The 18,046-nt window shown below is 42.7% G+C and overlaps 1 protein-coding gene across 1 annotated transcript; it reads left to right on the top strand.

Moving 5' to 3' along the window:
- Positions 1 to 3: 3 nt before the first annotated feature.
- YWHAB (tyrosine 3-monooxygenase/tryptophan 5-monooxygenase activation protein, beta) lies at positions 4 to 17,087 on the top strand. Its single transcript, XM_015418031.1, has 6 exons — positions 4 to 142; positions 11,814 to 12,115; positions 12,931 to 13,054; positions 15,316 to 15,479; positions 15,891 to 15,986; positions 16,423 to 17,087. The coding sequence occupies exons 2-6, from the start codon at positions 11,822 to 11,824 to the stop codon at positions 16,477 to 16,479; spliced, it is 735 nt and encodes a 244-aa protein (XP_015273517.1). The 5' UTR covers positions 4 to 142; positions 11,814 to 11,821; the 3' UTR covers positions 16,480 to 17,087.
- The last annotated feature ends 959 nt before the right edge of the window (positions 17,088 to 18,046 follow it).

The raw sequence follows: 18,046 nt of genomic DNA, 5'->3' as shown, positions 1-18,046 counted from the left end.
AGTGGCTGCGGGAGCCGCAGGGTGTGTATGTGTGGTAATCGTGAAGCGGGCTGCTGCCGCGCTCCGAGCCTCTCGATCCGCCCGGGCCCGAGTCTGTGAGCGCTTGAGACCGTCCTCCCTTCCTTTGTGCCTCCCGCGCCAGGTGAGCGGCCTTCAGCCATTTTCTTCTCTCCTCCCCCAATCTCCTCCCTCCCTACCCCACGCTTAACGGCCGCTGCTCCTGCCCCTCCCTCCCTCCCTCCCGCACAAGAGGGAGCTGCGGCCTTCTCCAGCGCGCTGCCTCGGAGGGCTCCCTGAGGCGGCAGTTCCGCCGTTCCAGGCCGAGGGGGCAGAGCTCTTTCGCGGGCGAGGGTAGGGGGAGGCCTGAGGAAAGCCGTACAAAGTAGCCCCGAGGCGGCTTCGGCGAAGGCGAGCGGCCCCGCCTTTGTAACGGGGTGTCTCGTGTTCCTCCTGCCGCCGCCGCCGCCGCCTTTCTCCTCCTCCGCTCCGTCCTGGGTTTGCACTGGCCGCGTCACCTCGCCTCGAGGCGGCCCCACCCTGACTGAGTCACCACCTTTGGGTGCGCTCACCTGTGCGGAACGAACCGGCGATCGGGGGCTCCCTCAGCCACGCTTCGGGTTGTGGTCCTCGCGGAGACTCGTTGGCTCGCCTCGGAGCCTTGGCGCCAACTACGCTTTGCCTACCTTGAGTGTGGGAGGAGAGGGGAGGGTCCGCCTTTCTTCTTTATGAGGGAGACGGACGAAAAACTAAGTGTGTGTGTGTAAAGTGCAGCCAGCCAACTTATGGCGACCCCCCCCCTCCAGGGGGTTTCAGGGCGTGAGAGATGAGCAGAGGCGGTTTGCCATTGCCTCCCTCTGCATAGCGATCCTGAAAATCCCTTGGTGGTCTCCCATCCAAAAAATACTAACCAGGGTCTACCCTGTTTAGCTTCGAAGATCTGACGAGATCAGGTTAGCCTGGATCATCCAGGTCAGGACAAAATGAAGTTAAATGACTAGCCACCTCCCTAAAAACTCCTTCGTGGAGGGGGAACAGTTTATTTCAGTGGGGTTGGGGTGACATCATTCAGTCCCATGAAAAGAGCCAGGATCATCTAGTGGTAGGGTTTAAGAACTGGAAGACCTGGGCTTGAACCCCCACTCTGCCTTGGAAGCTTAATGGGTGACCTTGGGCTAGTCTTGCACTCTCAGCCTAACCGATCTCAAAGGGTGGGGGATAGGATAAAATGGAGTAGGGTAGAAAGAGTTGTGGGCCACTTTCAGGGGGGAAAGTGAGTAATAAATATTGAAACAAAAACACGAGGCTTCTTGATGCTGAAATCTGGTTTTCTGCTCAGCCTTTTATTTTTAAAGGCCTGAAGGCAGATTGCATTTGACCTGTGCATTCCATGAAACTTTAGGTTAATTGTTCTTAATAGTAGGGGAAGGAGGACTAAGGCTAAATAGTATTCTGGAAGCCAAATGGTTGTGTGACTGAATTCCAGTAATTTAGCAACAGTTGGAAACAATACATGTAGATTTGGAAATTGACTATCTATACATTATATCTCACCATTTCTCCAGTCAGCATACATGATACTCTCCACCAGTGGTCCCTCTTAAGCTGAAACTCCCAGTTTTTTAGGCTCCATCTTACACATTTTTGTCTTCGGTCAGGAAGAATGGCTCCAGAGCAAACTAATTTATGCAGTAACCAGATTGTTTGCTCGTAACTTTAATGCCAGTAGCTCACAAAGTAGAATTTTTGCTCACAAGACTCCAGAGTTTAGATGGAGCATTGCTCTCCACCACTTTGACCTTGGTAGCCCAGTGAGGCAGGTTAGTCTGAAAGTGTGTTACTGGCCCAGGGTGAAATTTTCAGGGTAAGTGGAGATTTGAATCTAAATTTGACAGTCTAGCTACTATATCACACGGCTGTCAATCTGGCAGTTTAAAACAAAATTGACAGTCTAACTCAGAAATGAAACTACTATATGCAGTTCTTAACATGTGACCAAAGGGGGGGGACTTAGTTCAAAAACTTTGGACAGTGTATTTAGAGGGAAACAGAGTAGGTAGAGCTTTGGCAGGTTTTTCACAAACATTTTCATAGGATTCTGATATGAATCTCTGTAGTTTTTCAGACATCTTTGAGATTGCTGTCCACTCCTTTTCCCACCCTATACCAATCTGTTCCATTGCATAAATGTAGAGAGCTTTACATGCAGTTTTGCAATTGTAGCCTGCTGCTGTAAGCAAAGAATTGTCAATTGGGTTACTGAGCAGACACTGTAATTAGAAAGGAAAATACAAGAAGACATCTACTGCCTCTTAAAACTGTTCATTTGTCAACACCATTAGAACAAATTAGTGGTTGTTCCCACTGTAGCTTTGGGAAAGTGATTACAATGAATGCAGAAAAGATTGTAAAGGTCTTTACCAGCAAAATATTCTACATAATTTGTAGTAGGAGCATGCGGGGTATGCTGTACTATTTATGTCCCTAAGGCAGTCTCACTATGGATAGTTAGTTATAAGTTAAAAACCTTGTGGCCACAGATTCAGGCAGATCTCACCCCTTCAGTGGAGCCTGGGTTAGTATCAAAGAGTTGATGTGGAGGCATAATTATGCAAGTTTGGATAGTGTTGCACACTAGGGCTAGATAAATCCAAGGTGCCTAAAATCAGCTGTTGGTGCTCAGAAAACATACAAAAAATTGTCCAGCCTTGATTTAATATTTTGAAAACTAGTTCTTAAATGCTGTGTAATCTATCCAGTTCTTTGTTGAAAACAAAAGGTGCACCCAACCTCATTCTGTATTAAAGTGTCTTAACACATACTTTTGTTAGTGTAACTTCAGACCACTTCACTGCACTCTGATTGTTTTTAGAGGTAGTTGAAATTACAAGCTATTTCAAAAACCTATAATTTTTGCTTGATGTGCTATATATATTGGTCTATTTTCTTGTTTGTGTTGTCATGCTTATACAACAAGATATTTTGGCTTAATTTCTATCCCATGTTCTCTCCAATTAAATTGCTGGCTATGCACTGTAATAATAAATTCATTCATTCATTCTCTCCAATTAATAGCATCAATTAAAATACATTTTATTAAAATAGCATCTTATTAAAAACCCATCACCTGAAAAGTTAACTAACATCTGTGAGTAGTTTAGCTATGGTTGTTTGTGGTAAAGCAGTGGAACTCATTGGCTTGAGGTGAACCAAAATTGCAATTACCAGCAACCAAAGTAACACAACTATTGTGTGCCCTGTGTGCTACCCCACCAAATGCACATATGCAATAAATAAAATAAAACATTTAACTTTTAAAATTACTAGAATACTTCCGAGCATGTAAAATTGTCTCTCCCCACCACTGTTGAACCTTAGCCAGCCCTTGTGTATCTGGAATGAGAAGAAGGGTTTTCCTTTTTGCCCTCTGGCTCTCCTCAGCACAAGGAACAGCAGTTATGACTGAATGAGATGAAAGAGTAAAACCACTAACATGTCACTGTGGCCAACTTGCTCCTTTCTCAGGTAGCTGCTCTGATGGTTGTACTGTTTTTCAATGGGGCCAGTTTGCTCAAGTGCTGGGAGGAAAGAGGGGAGGGGCTTGCTGGAATGAAAAGACTCTTTACAATATTTATTCCAATGCAAGGCTTTTTATTTCCAGTTATGCCATCCAAAAAAGAGGGAATCATTGTACATTTGCGTACAAGCTACAGTTAGATCTAGTTTTAATTTTTTGTTGTTGTGTAGTAGCATTTTTAGGCAGGGCCACCATCCTTTTGAGTATATAGTATCCCATCCCTAGCAAGGAACTTGCATGTCAGAGAGGCTTGCAGCTTACCCATCATCCAGTCTCTCTGACAGGAGCTTCTTAAGGTGGAAATACTGGGTGACCACAAGTCCCACCAGGCAATGACCTTGCCTACTTTCCTGGAACCCGGAGCAGGTGCTGCATTAGGGAACAGTGCTCAGAAGAGTCCCCAGGTGACATGTTGAAGAACCATATCTGGCTGCTGAGCCACTGGGTGTTGTGGTAAAATAAAACTAAGTGTGGTAATTTATGATGGCCTCAGAAATCAGCAAGGGCATGGAAATCAACAAGGGAAGAGTGTAGGGAGGTTAAAAGTTGTGTTAAATTTCCCTAGTTCAATGATTATAGCATGAATATTGATAACACCAAATGTGTCACCTAAAATGTAGAAGCTGAAAGAGCCTATTTTGGCTATGGCTGTAACTGAATGATGCCTGAAGGCAGAGTGTTGCTCATCGAATCCCTTGTCTTTCTAGCTCTTTGTGTCATCTGAAAAGCTGCCTCTGAGTGATTTGGGGACCCTTGGGAACTGCATGGGGTACAACATGTATGGGGGGGGTCAAATGGAAAATTGAAGTATTGTGGACTTCCCTTGTGTAAGCACAAGTGGCTTTTATTCACATATAAGGGCAGCTTTGGATCCAATTCATTATGGTTTACCAGTATGAGGGAATACCTTTATTTTCTTTAGGTGGATGTGGCATGTGTGGAGATGAGATGATTGAAGTCTTGTGTCCAAATTACTAACACCTATTTTGTCATAATCTTTCAGAGATAAGTGACCACTTCATCAGATATCAGTGAGCACAGTCTGTGATGCTGAGTAAAGTATATCTTGCTTAGTGACCAATGATCCTCACCTGGCTATGGTCAGATGAAAGGATGCAATAGTTACATGCAAGACTCCTGCTATTGCAAATAAATAAATTGAATTCCTGCCAAGCTATTGGAAGGGGCTTCAGGGACATACTGTTCTTGTGCCCTCTGAAAAGTAACCACCAGCTGTGCTGCCTGCTGGGAGAGCATTCACATAATCCACAATATCTGTCAATACTGCAGTTGCGTCAGCATGTCTGTGATTGAATTATAAAGGAAGCTTCTTTTTTCCTGTGCGTTCTGAAAGCGACTGGCTTCCTGAATTTTCATCAAGATGAATGTTGTAGAACTGGGGTGTTCCTCTTGAAGTCTGTGTGTGTTTCCTTTCCCCCCCAGTCCTAGCAAATAGAAACCATGTTCTGAAAATTCTCTTAAAACAGTGTCATTTAGCACCCACTCAGGCCTCTTTAAACAGTGTCATTTAGCACCCACTCTACCTTGGCCTGTTGTATAATGGGAGTATGTTAACTGCTGGGGTGAGAATACCTGTTGCTTAACCTGGCTTGGAGCTGGCTTTTCCAAGGAAGAAAATTCAGAGTGTAACACGCACTCCCCACCCCAGTTTTTTAATGAATATTATTGTAAATTGGTAACTGAATGTTGAAATCCCAAATACCATTTTTTCTGTAAGTAACTAACTGCTGGGGTGCCTGTTGAACAATAATACTTGCCTACTGGGTCTCCTTGGAAGATAGTAGTTTCCATATTTTATTCATATATTTCCCCCTTTTCAGACACCTTCCTCAGCACAAATCCATTGAGCTCTCCTTAACAAGGTCAGCAATGATGAACATCCACAATTTTGTGCTTAGATGGAATTTATTAGTATCAGAGAATACAGGTTTCCTCTTGAAAGAAGAATGAAGTCCAATGTTAAGGTTTAATAGTGCTAAATATTTGCTAGAATATCTTCTATCAAGCTTTAAAGCTTTTAATGCTAATTTTTGTAAACTTAGCTCCTTAAAGCCTGTGCCCATTTGTATTGGAGATGGGGTGTGATAGGAGTCTTATGCATTTGAGTTTGCACACCATGTGGTCCATGTATTTAATGGATATGTGCAAAGATAGTTCAGTAAGAATAGCATAGTGTTGGAGTCAGCAGTGTAGATCTTCTCTGCCTCTCCCCGGCAGGCTTCTTATCATGAAAATTGTCTGCATGCTGGGAGACCCTTATGAACAAAGTTCATGCATCACAGTGTGGGGAGCTTTAGCAAGAGATATCTAGAAAGATCTGCTCTGCTAATTTCTTCTGCTGGATTTACCATTCTTTTTGTCAAAGCCAGCATGTAAAGTTAGTGTCTTTCTGGGGACTTGAGAAGGTGCAAGTAGCTGGAATGCCTGTCCTCTTTCAGTGCAGCTTGAGCTGCATTTATTCAGGTTCCTCGCATCCCAAATCATGGTACCAGGCAATTTGTATCAAGAGAGAAGGTTTCCTTATCACAGGCTTTAAGGGTGCATCCAGACTTCCCCTCATAATAGATATAATTTCTGTCCTGGAACTTGTTTTATCTCTTAAACCATGCTAAAATTGTGCCAGATAATCTTCATATATTCTTCTTCCTTTCCAAAAGTTTATATTTTGTTGCAAAAGGGTTCAGAGGACCTTCAGCTAGGGTCATGAATCAAATGGGTTCTGTGATCGTGAAGAAAGTGACTTTTGCTTCTACCAGAAAGAGGAAACCATATGCCTAGTCACACAGAGTGGTGGTGAGGTACAATGTTTCAAATGTAGCACTTGGGGGGGGGGCACTGATGGTGGAGGTGATGTGGGATAATTACTGACCAAAGATTACTTTGACACTTGTTTACAGGTTGAATAAACTAGTGTACTGAATATAGTACCCTACTTTATAGCTGAACTAGAATAGAATTGTAGTGGCGATGAAGTGTTGAACGCTAAGATCCCTGCTAAGGTAGTTTCCAAGATTTATTCTGTACTCTGCTGTTTGGAGGCAGAGCATAGTATCTAGCACTAAACTCTCCTGAAACCTGTATGCCATCATTCCCTGTTCTGTTGCTAGTACACAGCCTCATCCTCAGCACTGAAGCCATAAATGCTGTCTCTCTTGCCCTAGGATGGAGCTTCCACATGGAGAGCTGAGCCAACATATGTTTTGTAGCACAATCTTCTTAAGGCAAGAGATCCACTGATATTAACAAGTAGCAAACGTTTATATGTAACCCCATCATGCCCTTTCCTGAACTTCAGGAGTGAGTCTGGTGACATCATGTGCCATGAGACCCTGTAAAACTTTAGGGATAAGGGTTTGTCTTTAAGGGGGAACTGTGGAGGGTGTTTAAGTTGTGATGAGCCTCAGAGGCTTGGTATCAAAGTTCAGGAGAGTCTTCTGGGTTTGGGAGGAAGATGAGGGATGTTGATACAATTTTTTAAAAGATCACTCACTAGTAGTGAGTGTGTGTTTGGTCCCTGGCCAAACTGAAATGGCAACAGTTAAGTCTTGGATTGAGCTCTTAGGCCTTGTGGTTTGTAAACTGGTTACTATTGGAGTTCATAATTGATAAATACTGTTAAAACAGCATCACTAGTTTTGTCTGTGTTCATATTGCGAGTAATTCTGAATCTTGATTACAACTACATAAGCAGGGAATGTTATGCTTCAGCTGCACCCTTGCTGCCTCCAGGGTCATTCATATTTTATTGTGCTTTTCTTAGGAACTGAACTCCATCTATCTAAGGAGAGATCCCACTCTTGATATAACATATCCTGACATAAAAAGGGGAAAGGGAATATCTAATTTTGCAGTTGGAGGGTTTCTGTTTCTTTCCCTCCCTCCACAGACAGGACTCTTCTGAAATGAATGCTGATGTACAGCAGGGACCAAACTCTGGCTGAGCCAACTGTTCCTTGTAGCAAGGAAAGCTCTGCTTTTTAGCTGCTTGTTTCACAAAGGCAATGTAAGCATGTCCATCTTGTTTTCCTCTAACCAGTGAGGGTTTTTCCCATGGGAGAAGTGAGCAATGTTACCCTCTTCCAACCCATGGTAATGATACAGTATTCATCCATGTTTTGGAAGAGTCACTTCCTCCCTGAGTTGCAAGTGGATTTTTAAACAATAGGTTGCTTCTATGATAGAGCATGCTAAAGGCTAATGCTGCTGGTTGCCAGAACAGGGCATGTGGATGCTTGCACATCATCTTCTAGTACTGATTACTTTGAACCTCTTAGGATATTTGGTGGCTGCTCCTGTCATAGATAACACACACACACACCCGCAGGCTCTAGGCTTTCTCCAACCAGTAACTTTTCCCTCTGTATTGAGGTTTCAGGTCAGTATGCCAGGTTGGCCAATCACCATGTTGTCTATTTTAAAATAAAACAAAATCTTTCCTTTGGATACACTTGGGTAGCATCAGAGGAATTTTGGAGTTCCTGAGACCAGCTGAGTTAGTGTGAGCTGGCTCACATTTTTTTAGCCTCTGGCTCACAGTTTTGTCTTCGCTCAGGAAGAATGGCTCCACAGCAAACTAATTTATGCAGTAGCTAAATCGCTTGCTCACAGCTTTAATGCCAGTAGCTCACAAAGTAGAATTTTTGCTCACAAGACTCCACAGCTTAGAGGGAGCATTGCCTGGGACCAATACCTGTTCCAAACTGCCCCCCACTTCCCCTTTTAGCTGCCTTTGATCAACTGGTAAAGTATGTTTTGAGGGGGAGAATGAAAGGTTTTGAGTCTCACATCCTCTGTCCTTGCATTCTCTGTTGGAACTGTCCTTTCAGCACTAGCTTCCTAGTAAACCTTTCCAAACATTCAAGATTCACGAGTGGGACCCCTTCCCAAGGGGTCAGAGACTGAGGGTTTAAGAAGGTACTCATTCTAGAAAGCAAAGATAGTTGGCGACTTGGCACAAGCAGGTAGAATAAGGCAACATACTAGTAAAAACAGAAAAGGTGGTGGTGCAAAGTGCCGTTAAGTCGCAGCTGACTTGTGGCGACCCCATAGGGTTTTCAAGGCAAGTGATGTTCACAGGTGGTTTGCCGAAGCCTGCCTCTACGTAGTGACCCTGGACTTCCGGGGTGGTCTCCCATCCAAGTATGAACCAGGGCCGATCTTGATTAGCTTTCGGGATCTGTTGAGATTGAGCAGGGCAGGCTAATCTTTACTTACGAAAGCTAACACATCCCTCTCCCTAGGGATGGGGTTCCAGACTGGGATGTTAAAAGATCAGACAGCTTACACTTCTCATCTGTCCCTTGACAGGGAGTTGCAGGCGCTTTGCCTGCCTCTCAACACCAAAATCAGCTGCATCCCGGGTTGCTCCATTTGTGGACTTGTGCATAACTCAGTGCTGAGGGCAAACAGGTGAGAAGGGCAAGAATAGTTTCAGGACAGTTGATAGCCTGGTCTGAATGGCAAATTTGGCCTGTGGATCCTGCTGTTTCCTAGCATATCCCTCACCATAAAAGTGCCTGCCCCCTTCCTGGAATGTAGCTTGCAGATCTTATTTCCCACTTCACACAAATTACCCTCTGTTGTTTTAAAAGCATATTTATCCTTTCATAACAGTTGCATCTTTTGAGAATAATCACGGTAGTTGTGCTTAATGGAAACAAGGTATTGCTATTAAGTGTGCTTCACCTTCTGTCATCTTGGACTTGTCCCTGACTTTACTGCCAGAGTCATGTGGGAGCAGCATTCATTGACTAACACCAAACAATAGCAAGAAAGCTTTTGATTGCATCACATATACTTACTGCTGAACTTTCTGCAGTCTGAGTAGCTTTGAATTATGTGACATTGCTGGGTCTAGGTAGGTCTGATATGTACCAACTTGTACAGTTCTACATTGGACTCATTTGGCTTTAAGCTGTTGTGTAGAGTTTGTGGACAGGTGGGAATTAACAGTGAAGTCAAGCTGGCATAAAAGGGTGCCATCTTCAAATAAAATGGATGGTCAAAACAATAATAAACACTTAAACTAATCCAGTGCTGCGTATCTCAAAGGATTTGCAGAAAGTCAGTTGTCCTGGCTTAGCTAAAGGTTCAACATGGAGTCCATGCTTATCAGTAGTTTGTAAGGAGGAGGACCCACTAATGTGTTTGCCTTGTAATGTTCTCATGAGATTCAAACATGTACTGCTTAAACATCCACATTTTTAGCTGCTTGCCAAACTTTTCTGCAGGCACAGACTGTGAACTCTGGGGTAAAGAAGACTGCTGAGCTGCATGCTCTTCCTGTTTTTAAAGACATGGCTGGCTAGACCTTTAAAAAAGACATGAAGATTGTTATGCCTACTTCTCTAAAAGTTTTTTGTCTTAAACAAGAACAAGCTGCCTAAAGTATGGCACAACACAGCCTAGATAAGGTGCTGTGACAAATCCCCCCCCCCCACTCCACCTACCTACCTTGATTCTAGGTCTTGGGGTCTTTTGCTTCAGGAACTGGGACTATAAACTTTTATCTAAATATGTGAGCATTAAGTTGAATGGTTGGCTTGTCATGTCTGTGGAAATTGCTTTAAATATCAGTTATTGCTGTTTCCAGGGAATATACAAAAAATCACTTTGTGATAGATTCAGGTGGGTAGGTGTGTCGATCTGAAGCAGCAGAACAAAGTTGGAGTCCAGTGGCACCTTTAAGACCAATGAAGTTTAATTCTGGGTATGAGCTTTCATGTGCACACACTTCTTCAGATACACTTTGTTATAGTGATGGCACTTAATGTTGCTTGATAAGTCACATTATTCTTTGAAGCTAAACTTTCCCATGCTTCACACTTGGGTCTTTTGGGAAGGTTTCTGAGGTCCAAACACTTACTTCTGAGAGTGAAATCTGCTAAATTATATTACCAAGTATCATATACAGTGGTCTGTATGTTAAAAGGTTCACACCAATGAATTACCTGCAGTGTTGTTCACGCTGAATGTACTATTCTGCTTTGTAGCAGTTTTTAGAGCTTCTATCCATATGGGACGTTTTCAATAAAATAGCTAAATTGCAGATTCTGAATACCCCTGTAGTTGCTGGTTCTGGCAACTTGGTGCTGCTGTAGCATTGGAGATAGAAGTGAAGTTGGAGAAATTGTAATCCATGCTTTTGATTCTTCTAGTATGCCCAACCTGGATAGTCCAGACTAGCCCACTCTGATCAGATGTTGTAAGCTAAGCCGTGTTGGCCCTGGTTAGTATTTGGATGGGAGACCACCAAGGAATTCCAGGGACACTATGCAGAAAGAGGCAATGGCAAACCACCTCTGAACCTCTCTTGCCTTGAAAACCCTGTGGGGTTGCCGTAAATTGGCTGTGACTTGATGGCACTTTACATGCGCCCACGGTATTTGGGCTGGGTGTTAGATGGGTAAGGGGAAGGACAGTACACTATGTGGAGTATGTGGGATGCGTAGAAATCACATAATGAGACCAAAAATTTATTCTGTAGTTAATGTTAGTCTTGTGACTGGAACAAGGACATGGTGGGTGACTAACTTTTAATAGGAAAACTTTGGTTGCCTGATACTGAATGTGTTTTTGTATGCCACACAAATTCATATAGATTGTCTCAGACGAAAGTGTTTTGAGAGGGCTCCTGCCTGGTCAGTCCTTTCTGCCCACCCCACAGTTTCCATTATCAGGGCAGGTTACCCAACTCTTTCCTTCATAGGAGGGAGGGAGCTTGTCTTTTTCCTTGCCTTAGCATTACTAGTAAGCACTGGATTTTGGCTCTGTTCCACCTGTGTGTGGATTTTGAGCCCACTGGGCCCTCTCACAGATGCACAGTGGCATAACTTTTCCATGCAGTGCAGTACCATTTACTAGCATGTGACACTCTTGGTATGCCTTTAGATGCCAGGGTATTGCAGACCAACTCTGGGATGTGGGTCAGTACAGTAGGTAGGAGCTACTTTCACAGGAAGAAGCAGTTTGAGACTTGGGTTGGAGGGAGGGAGGGCTCAGTGCTGGTAACCACAAAAAATGTCTGGCTAGTAAACAAAATCAGAACTTGTTGGCACCTGTTGATGAGCAAGCAATTCTTTGGATAGAGAGGGAGGACCATGCCACATCCTGACCATGTAATTTTAAAGATCTATCACATCTCGTGTTCGTTGCATTTCTGCCCCGTGGAGAAAATTGCACCTTACTAAATACATACATAAATTCTTTTTTTCTTCAGGAATAACCATGGATAAAAGTGAGCTGGTACAGAAGGCCAAACTGGCTGAGCAGGCAGAGCGCTACGATGATATGGCTGCTGCCATGAAGGCTGTCACTGAGCAAGGGCATGAGCTGTCCAATGAAGAAAGGAATTTACTCTCTGTTGCCTATAAGAATGTGGTTGGTGCCCGTCGTTCCTCCTGGCGTGTAATTTCCAGCATCGAACAAAAAACAGAGCGGAATGAGAAGAAACAGCAGATGGGAAGAGAGTATCGTGAGAAGATCGAGGCTGAATTGCAGGACATCTGCAATGATGTTCTGGTAATAATCTAGTAGTATCTGGTACAGCAGCACCTCCTAAGAAGCATCATCTGGGAAGAACTTGCAAGATCATGGCAGGGCTATACTTTCACTTCAGCACACCTAGTGTTGTCCAGTGGCTAAATGTTCTAGCTGCTTTTTGTTTATCCCTCTAAAGATTTGCATAAAATTATCAGTGAAAACTCGCTTGCTGGAGAACTTTGTACACTTGTAATGACCAGACCTAAAGTTTGACTGCCTGCTTTACATTTATGTAAAAGGTATCTGGGAGTGTTAATTCACATGTGAATGAAATTTCTGTGTGCTTCACATGTGATTATAAATTAATTTCGTTTGTACAAGCTTGCTGATTGAAATGCTCCCATTCTTAATGTGAACTAGTTGCTTCTTCCTTTCTAGACTTCAAGGGAACATTTTGTATTCTCTGGTGCTTTTATAGTTGCCAGGTCTAAACAACAGCTGCATTTATGAAGTAGAGTATCACCCGTCATTTAGCTGCTTAAATTGAATGGGAACTTAAATTGCTAGGCATCTGGTGTAATGTGGCCTGGTTATGGCTGCCTCATAAAATACCTGACACACAGTTCATCAGCTTGATTTGAACTGAACATATTAAAAAATGTAGACTTTTCTTTTGATAACTCTGCGAGTTGTCTTGTCTTTTCCCCAAATGGTAGGGACTTCAGGAATTATCTCCCCTTGTTTTCTCAGGTTGAGAAAAGAGGTGCTCCAGTACAGTGCATACTTGTGAGTGTGTGTGTAAATTGTGATGAACTGAAGGAAAAAAGCTTAATATTGTTTGCTATATCTTTCAGGAACTCCTGGATAAGTACCTTATTGTTAATGCCACACAACCAGAAAGCAAGGTTTTCTACTTGAAAATGAAAGGAGATTACTACAGATACCTTTCAGAGGTGGCATCTGGAGACAATAAGCAAAGTAGGTAGCAAAATATGACACCTAACAAGAATAGCTGTGTGTAGTGCTTCTAAAATATATTTCTAGATGAGATGGTGTAAACCACTTCAGAGATATTGCGTTCCACGTATGGCTTAAAATATTTTAATTTTAAAAAAATTGTTTTTGAAAACTGTTGATTACCTTCAGGTATTTAGGAGGCCAGGAGAAGGACATTTCTCCATTTGCATTGCCCCTCAAATGTAGTTGACCCTCCCTAATGCAGTGACTGAAAGGAAAGATGTGAAAATTCCACATTAGATATTACTTGAAGCTTGGGGAGCACAAACTACAATTCTCTTCTGATTCCTGTTCCCCACATCTCAATCCTGTAAAGCCACATGAAGATCAATCAACAGAATCAAAACTTGATCTCAATCTGTAGTTTTGGATTTCTGTCCGGTCTTCCTTTGCTAAATGCCTTGCCCCTTTAAAATTGGTGGTAGGCTGTATGTTTGTTGACATGCACATGATAGGAAGCTTAGCATTTCACTGTTTAGCATAGTCTTTCTGTATTTTGACTTCCTCAGACTAGCCAATATGCTGGGAAAAGTCAGCAAATGTAGGAGCTGCTGCTGAAATATTTAGATGTGAGAATGTAATCATAGCTTGATACCAGCAGTTGCTATTTAATGGCCCCACGGCAAAGTTGCCGCGGGAGAGGCACGGATGGTGGGCGGATCACACCCCAACATCTGGGAAGTGGAGCGCACCCGTGGCTTACTGCCAACAATGCGCGTTAAAAAACTAGTACCTCCAAGGTACTAGTAAACGTTTGCCACGGGCTGCCTCCAGACGCCCGTGGTGTGATCGCACCGGTGCGCGGCATTTCCCTCCGAGGGAAGGACTGGTGGTGTGCCGTCAGCGCGTCTGATTGTGTAATCGCGGATCAAACTGCGCCGGGGCACTTAGCCACGCCTCCCTCCGCGATATCTGGCCCGTGTGACCAATGTACCTCAGTAGTTTTAGATGCCACAAAATTTAGTTCAAGATGAAATTACTATGAAGGAAATTGAATAGATGTATTGGTGATGAATGCTACTGGATGTGTAAACATATTTTTACTTTTAGCCAGGATTGTGTAGTGTTTAGGCCCTATTACTCTATAGTAAAACATATGGCTGCCCATTAATAGCATTTGCTGTATGTCAGATTTGCAGATGGCTCTTACCCATAGGTGCTTCATTTTATGTAAAGCATTTCTATGCCACCTTCACTCAGGGACCCCCAAGGCAGCAAATATTAAAACATGGTAAAGTTAAAAACAGCATTTAAAATATATATATACACACACACAAATATACATAAATACACAAACATTTGAAACAATTAAACAAAACAAACTATCAGGGGCAAGAGTTAATAAGATTTAGTGAGGGAATGCCAAACAAAAAAAATCTTCACTTGCTGACAGAAGACAGCAATAGAGGGAAACAGATGAATCTCCTTGGGGAGGAAGTTCCAGAGTTTGGGTGCCATGGCTGGGAAGGCACTTTCTTGGGTTGCCACCTGTCTAGCCTTAGATGGGTGGGGCACCACAGCAAAGCTCTGAAGATGACCAGAGAGGTCAGGCAGGTTTATCTGGGAGTAGGTGGTCCTTCAGGTATGCTGGCCCCAGGCTGTATGGGCCTTTAAAGGTCAATCCCAGCACACGCTGAGTTGGCTCTGGAAGCAAATTAGGAGCTAGATAGCTTTGTAAGTACACCTGTGGCAGTACCTTGGATTTTAAGTTCAAAGCTGAATGAAAACAGGGGCACAGAGATACTTTTTACAAGAAATCCCCATACAAACGCACCTTAACACCCTATCCCTCTCCTGCCATTTAGGCAATAGTGGTCCATGCACAGCCCTGATTTTGGCAACAGTGAGGTCGCCATGCAACTTTACCTACATAATGGCATTGTCCGCCCTCTGAATTAGCTGTGTCGCTTTCTCTGCCAGCTTCACATAGCCAAATCTGACTGCTTGTTGGCCCTTTTAGAAGGTGGCTGATTGTAAAACAACAACAGTGCTGAAGCAGCAGCAGTTCAGGCTGCAGTCACCAGTTACCAGACATGTAAAAGTTTAGGGAGCCATTGGGAAACTTGTTCTGAAGATGTTCCTTGGAGAACATCAGGTACTTTGTTTAAAATAGGGATGTGTGGCCATAAATATCCCCAAATTAGAAGGCTTGTGGCAGGAAGCTGTTAAAATATAGACTTATGTTTGCTTGCATGTAATGTTATCACTATCTTCCCTTGCAGCAACGGTAGGAAATTCTCAGCAGGCATATCAAGAAGCATTTGAAATCAGCAAGAAAGAGATGCAGCCAACGCACCCTATCCGACTTGGTCTGGCACTCAATTTCTCTGTGTTCTATTATGAGATACTAAACTCGCCAGAGAAAGCCTGCAGTCTGGCAAAGACAGTAAGTAGACATAATCTAACTGAAAGTAATTGTGGGGAGGTATACATGAAAAGGCTGGGAAAGCAAGTTATTTCCTTGAAAATTAATTCCCTGTGTAATGTTTAATGAATAAACTGCATCTCAAATGCATTCCCTTTAAAAGACTGAAATTTAGAAATGGTTTCTGAAAATGCAGATGGACTGCTATTTTCTGAAACTTACAAGTTCTACGAAAATTGCCTTTAATGACTAAAATAAGGGCCTTTTTATCATCTTGGTATGGTCCTTATAGTGTATATACCATTTTTTGTCCAGGTAGTCATTGTATACTCAATCTGTGTACACGGATACAAACAGGTCAAATGTTCTGAAGCTGGTGGAAAGACCAGATGAGTATGCATGATTTATATGAAATAATTTGAATTGTTTCAGGCATTTGATGAAGCGATAGCTGAGTTGGATACACTGAATGAAGAATCTTACAAAGATAGCACTCTGATTATGCAGCTACTTAGAGACAACCTTACTGTAAGTATTCCTTGGGAAGGTGTACTTAAACTGACAGTGTTGGAGGGTGTCATCTTCTGCTAGAAATGATGAAAGAACCTGCATCCTTAAAAATGGTTTTAAGGAAAGCTCAAAGTTAGACCAGCTCCCTATAAATTGAGAGCCCTCAGCCTCATAGTTTTAAGTGGTCAGATACGTAATGGCAAATTCAGCAAGTGCCCTTATCAGACTTCTAACATCTGTGTACTGCCTGCGGGCTTTGTGTGCTCACTGTTTTAACTTCATCTAATCCCCAGTCTTTTAGTTCATCATTCATTAACTCTTCCACCTGGAGAAATCATATTGCTCAACTAAAGAGAACTGCTCTGCTAAAACTAATTGCCCCAACTACCCCCGTTCCTGATCGATGTAATTAACTGCATGCTTTCAGCATAAACATGTTTGTATTTTCTTACAGCTATGGACATCGGAAAACCAGGGAGATGAAGGGGAAGCTGGGGAGGGCGAGAACTAATGGCTGTCACGCTTCACTATATGTTCAATGTCACTCTGTATCCTACACATTATATCCCTTTGTGCGACAAGCGAAAAGAATAGTACATCGACTTCACAACCTCAACGTAGCAAACTGTCTGTGGGGTAAAAACAATTGGTTGGTGTTCTGTGTACGTAAAATGGAGATCAGTTGAGCAATGGCATTCTGAACCTTTCCTATTATGAACACTTGCAGTTATGATTACCGTGTTTATATTTTTTTTAACTGAACACTGTGATAATGGGGTTTTGCAATTACAGTTGACTTTACAAAACGTGCAATGGTGGAAGAGTAGATGAGAATCATGTAATTCCTTGGAAAGATTATAATCTGGCATCAAAAGAGCTGAAATACAAATCTGTTGTAAAGGTGTACAGAAAATTATAGAGATTATATTGTGACACTGCATCGTGGAAGGGAAAAAACAACAATATTGTGTGGCATTCCAGTTCAGTAACTCACTGCTACGAATTTAATGGGCACATTCATTCTTTTTTTTCTTTTGTTATGAAATATTGATGCTGGACACTCTGCTTTTCAGCCAAATGCTCATGTAAACGTAAACCTTTTCTGAGGCTTCAATTTAAGATATGGGGAAATGACAGCCAAACTTCCAGACTCTTTACAGTGGCAGAAAACTGGGACTTTGTCTCTGGACAAATAGTCCAGTGCTCTTACCATGTAGATCAAGTCCCATCCCACAGCAATAAGTTACATATTTACAGTGTGGACTACTCTCAGTAATGAATTTTTAGTGCGCTACCATGGAATTTCAACAGGCTGTTTCTATTTTTTTATGGCCTTATTAGTTTGCTGGGTAGTCATGCTATGTAGAACTCATTTCCCACTTTTAAACATGTTAATCTCCCTTCCCCGTGCCTCAGAGCTGGCTTGTACCTTTTTTGAATAATTTGACAGAGCTGCTCTTCTGCATGCAATGTGTACTTCTCCCTCCCACCCCATCCCCTGCTTCAATTAGTCTGGGCTTCTTTGTGAGTGGTGTTAGTCTATGGTGGTGGAAGAGGCTTAAAGATACTGGAGGACAAGTCTGTCTTAGATGCTGGAGAGCTCCCAATATTTCTGTAGTTCTAAGCTCTCAGTATCTGTTGGTCCTATCAAGATCTGGGTCATATTCAAGACTCCCTATATGCCTTAGGAATACAGACTGTACACGTGTGTTGCTTATTAGATTGCAATACTAAAGTTCCAAATGTTCAGTTGTTCCCAAATGTGTCCAACCACATATTAGAATTCAATAGGAGTTGCATGAATAATGCAGTGGAAAGATGGGAATATTCACCCTATTGGTCTTTCAGTATCATTCCTCTACCTATAACATTCCACTTAGCACGTAGAATCCATCTGTTTGTCTGTCCATCTGTCTGCTGAAGAGAGAAATTCATGCACTGACTCAAATTTTCCCCTCTATTAGCTGAACAAATTGTGCAGTTATACTTGGCGCTTGATAAATGCAGTAGTGAATGTGGAACCGAGCCTGTCTGTATATCTGGTAGCTCTTTTTGCTTTGTTTCTACTGACCAGTATT

The sequence above is a fragment of the Gekko japonicus genome, unplaced genomic scaffold (genome assembly GCF_001447785.1).
Source record: "Gekko japonicus isolate JY-2015 unplaced genomic scaffold, Gekko_japonicus_V1.1 scaffold1270, whole genome shotgun sequence".
NCBI classification, from domain to species: Eukaryota; Metazoa; Chordata; class Lepidosauria; order Squamata; family Gekkonidae; genus Gekko; species Gekko japonicus.
This window is presented reverse-complemented; position numbering and strand designations above follow the sequence as displayed.

What these genes read in the sequence shown, in the direction of transcription:
- YWHAB (XM_015418031.1), top strand. Translation starts at nt 11,822, where the DNA reads ATGGATAAAAGTGAGCTGGTACAGAAGGCCAAACTGGCTGAGCAGGCA. An exon ending in CCTGCAGTCTGGCAAAGACA is followed by an intron (nt 15,480 to 15,890) that starts GTAAGTAGACAT and finishes GAATTGTTTCAG; the next exon opens with GCATTTGATGAAGCGATAGC. An exon ending in TACTTAGAGACAACCTTACT is followed by an intron (nt 15,987 to 16,422) that starts GTAAGTATTCCT and finishes ATTTTCTTACAG; the next exon opens with CTATGGACATCGGAAAACCA.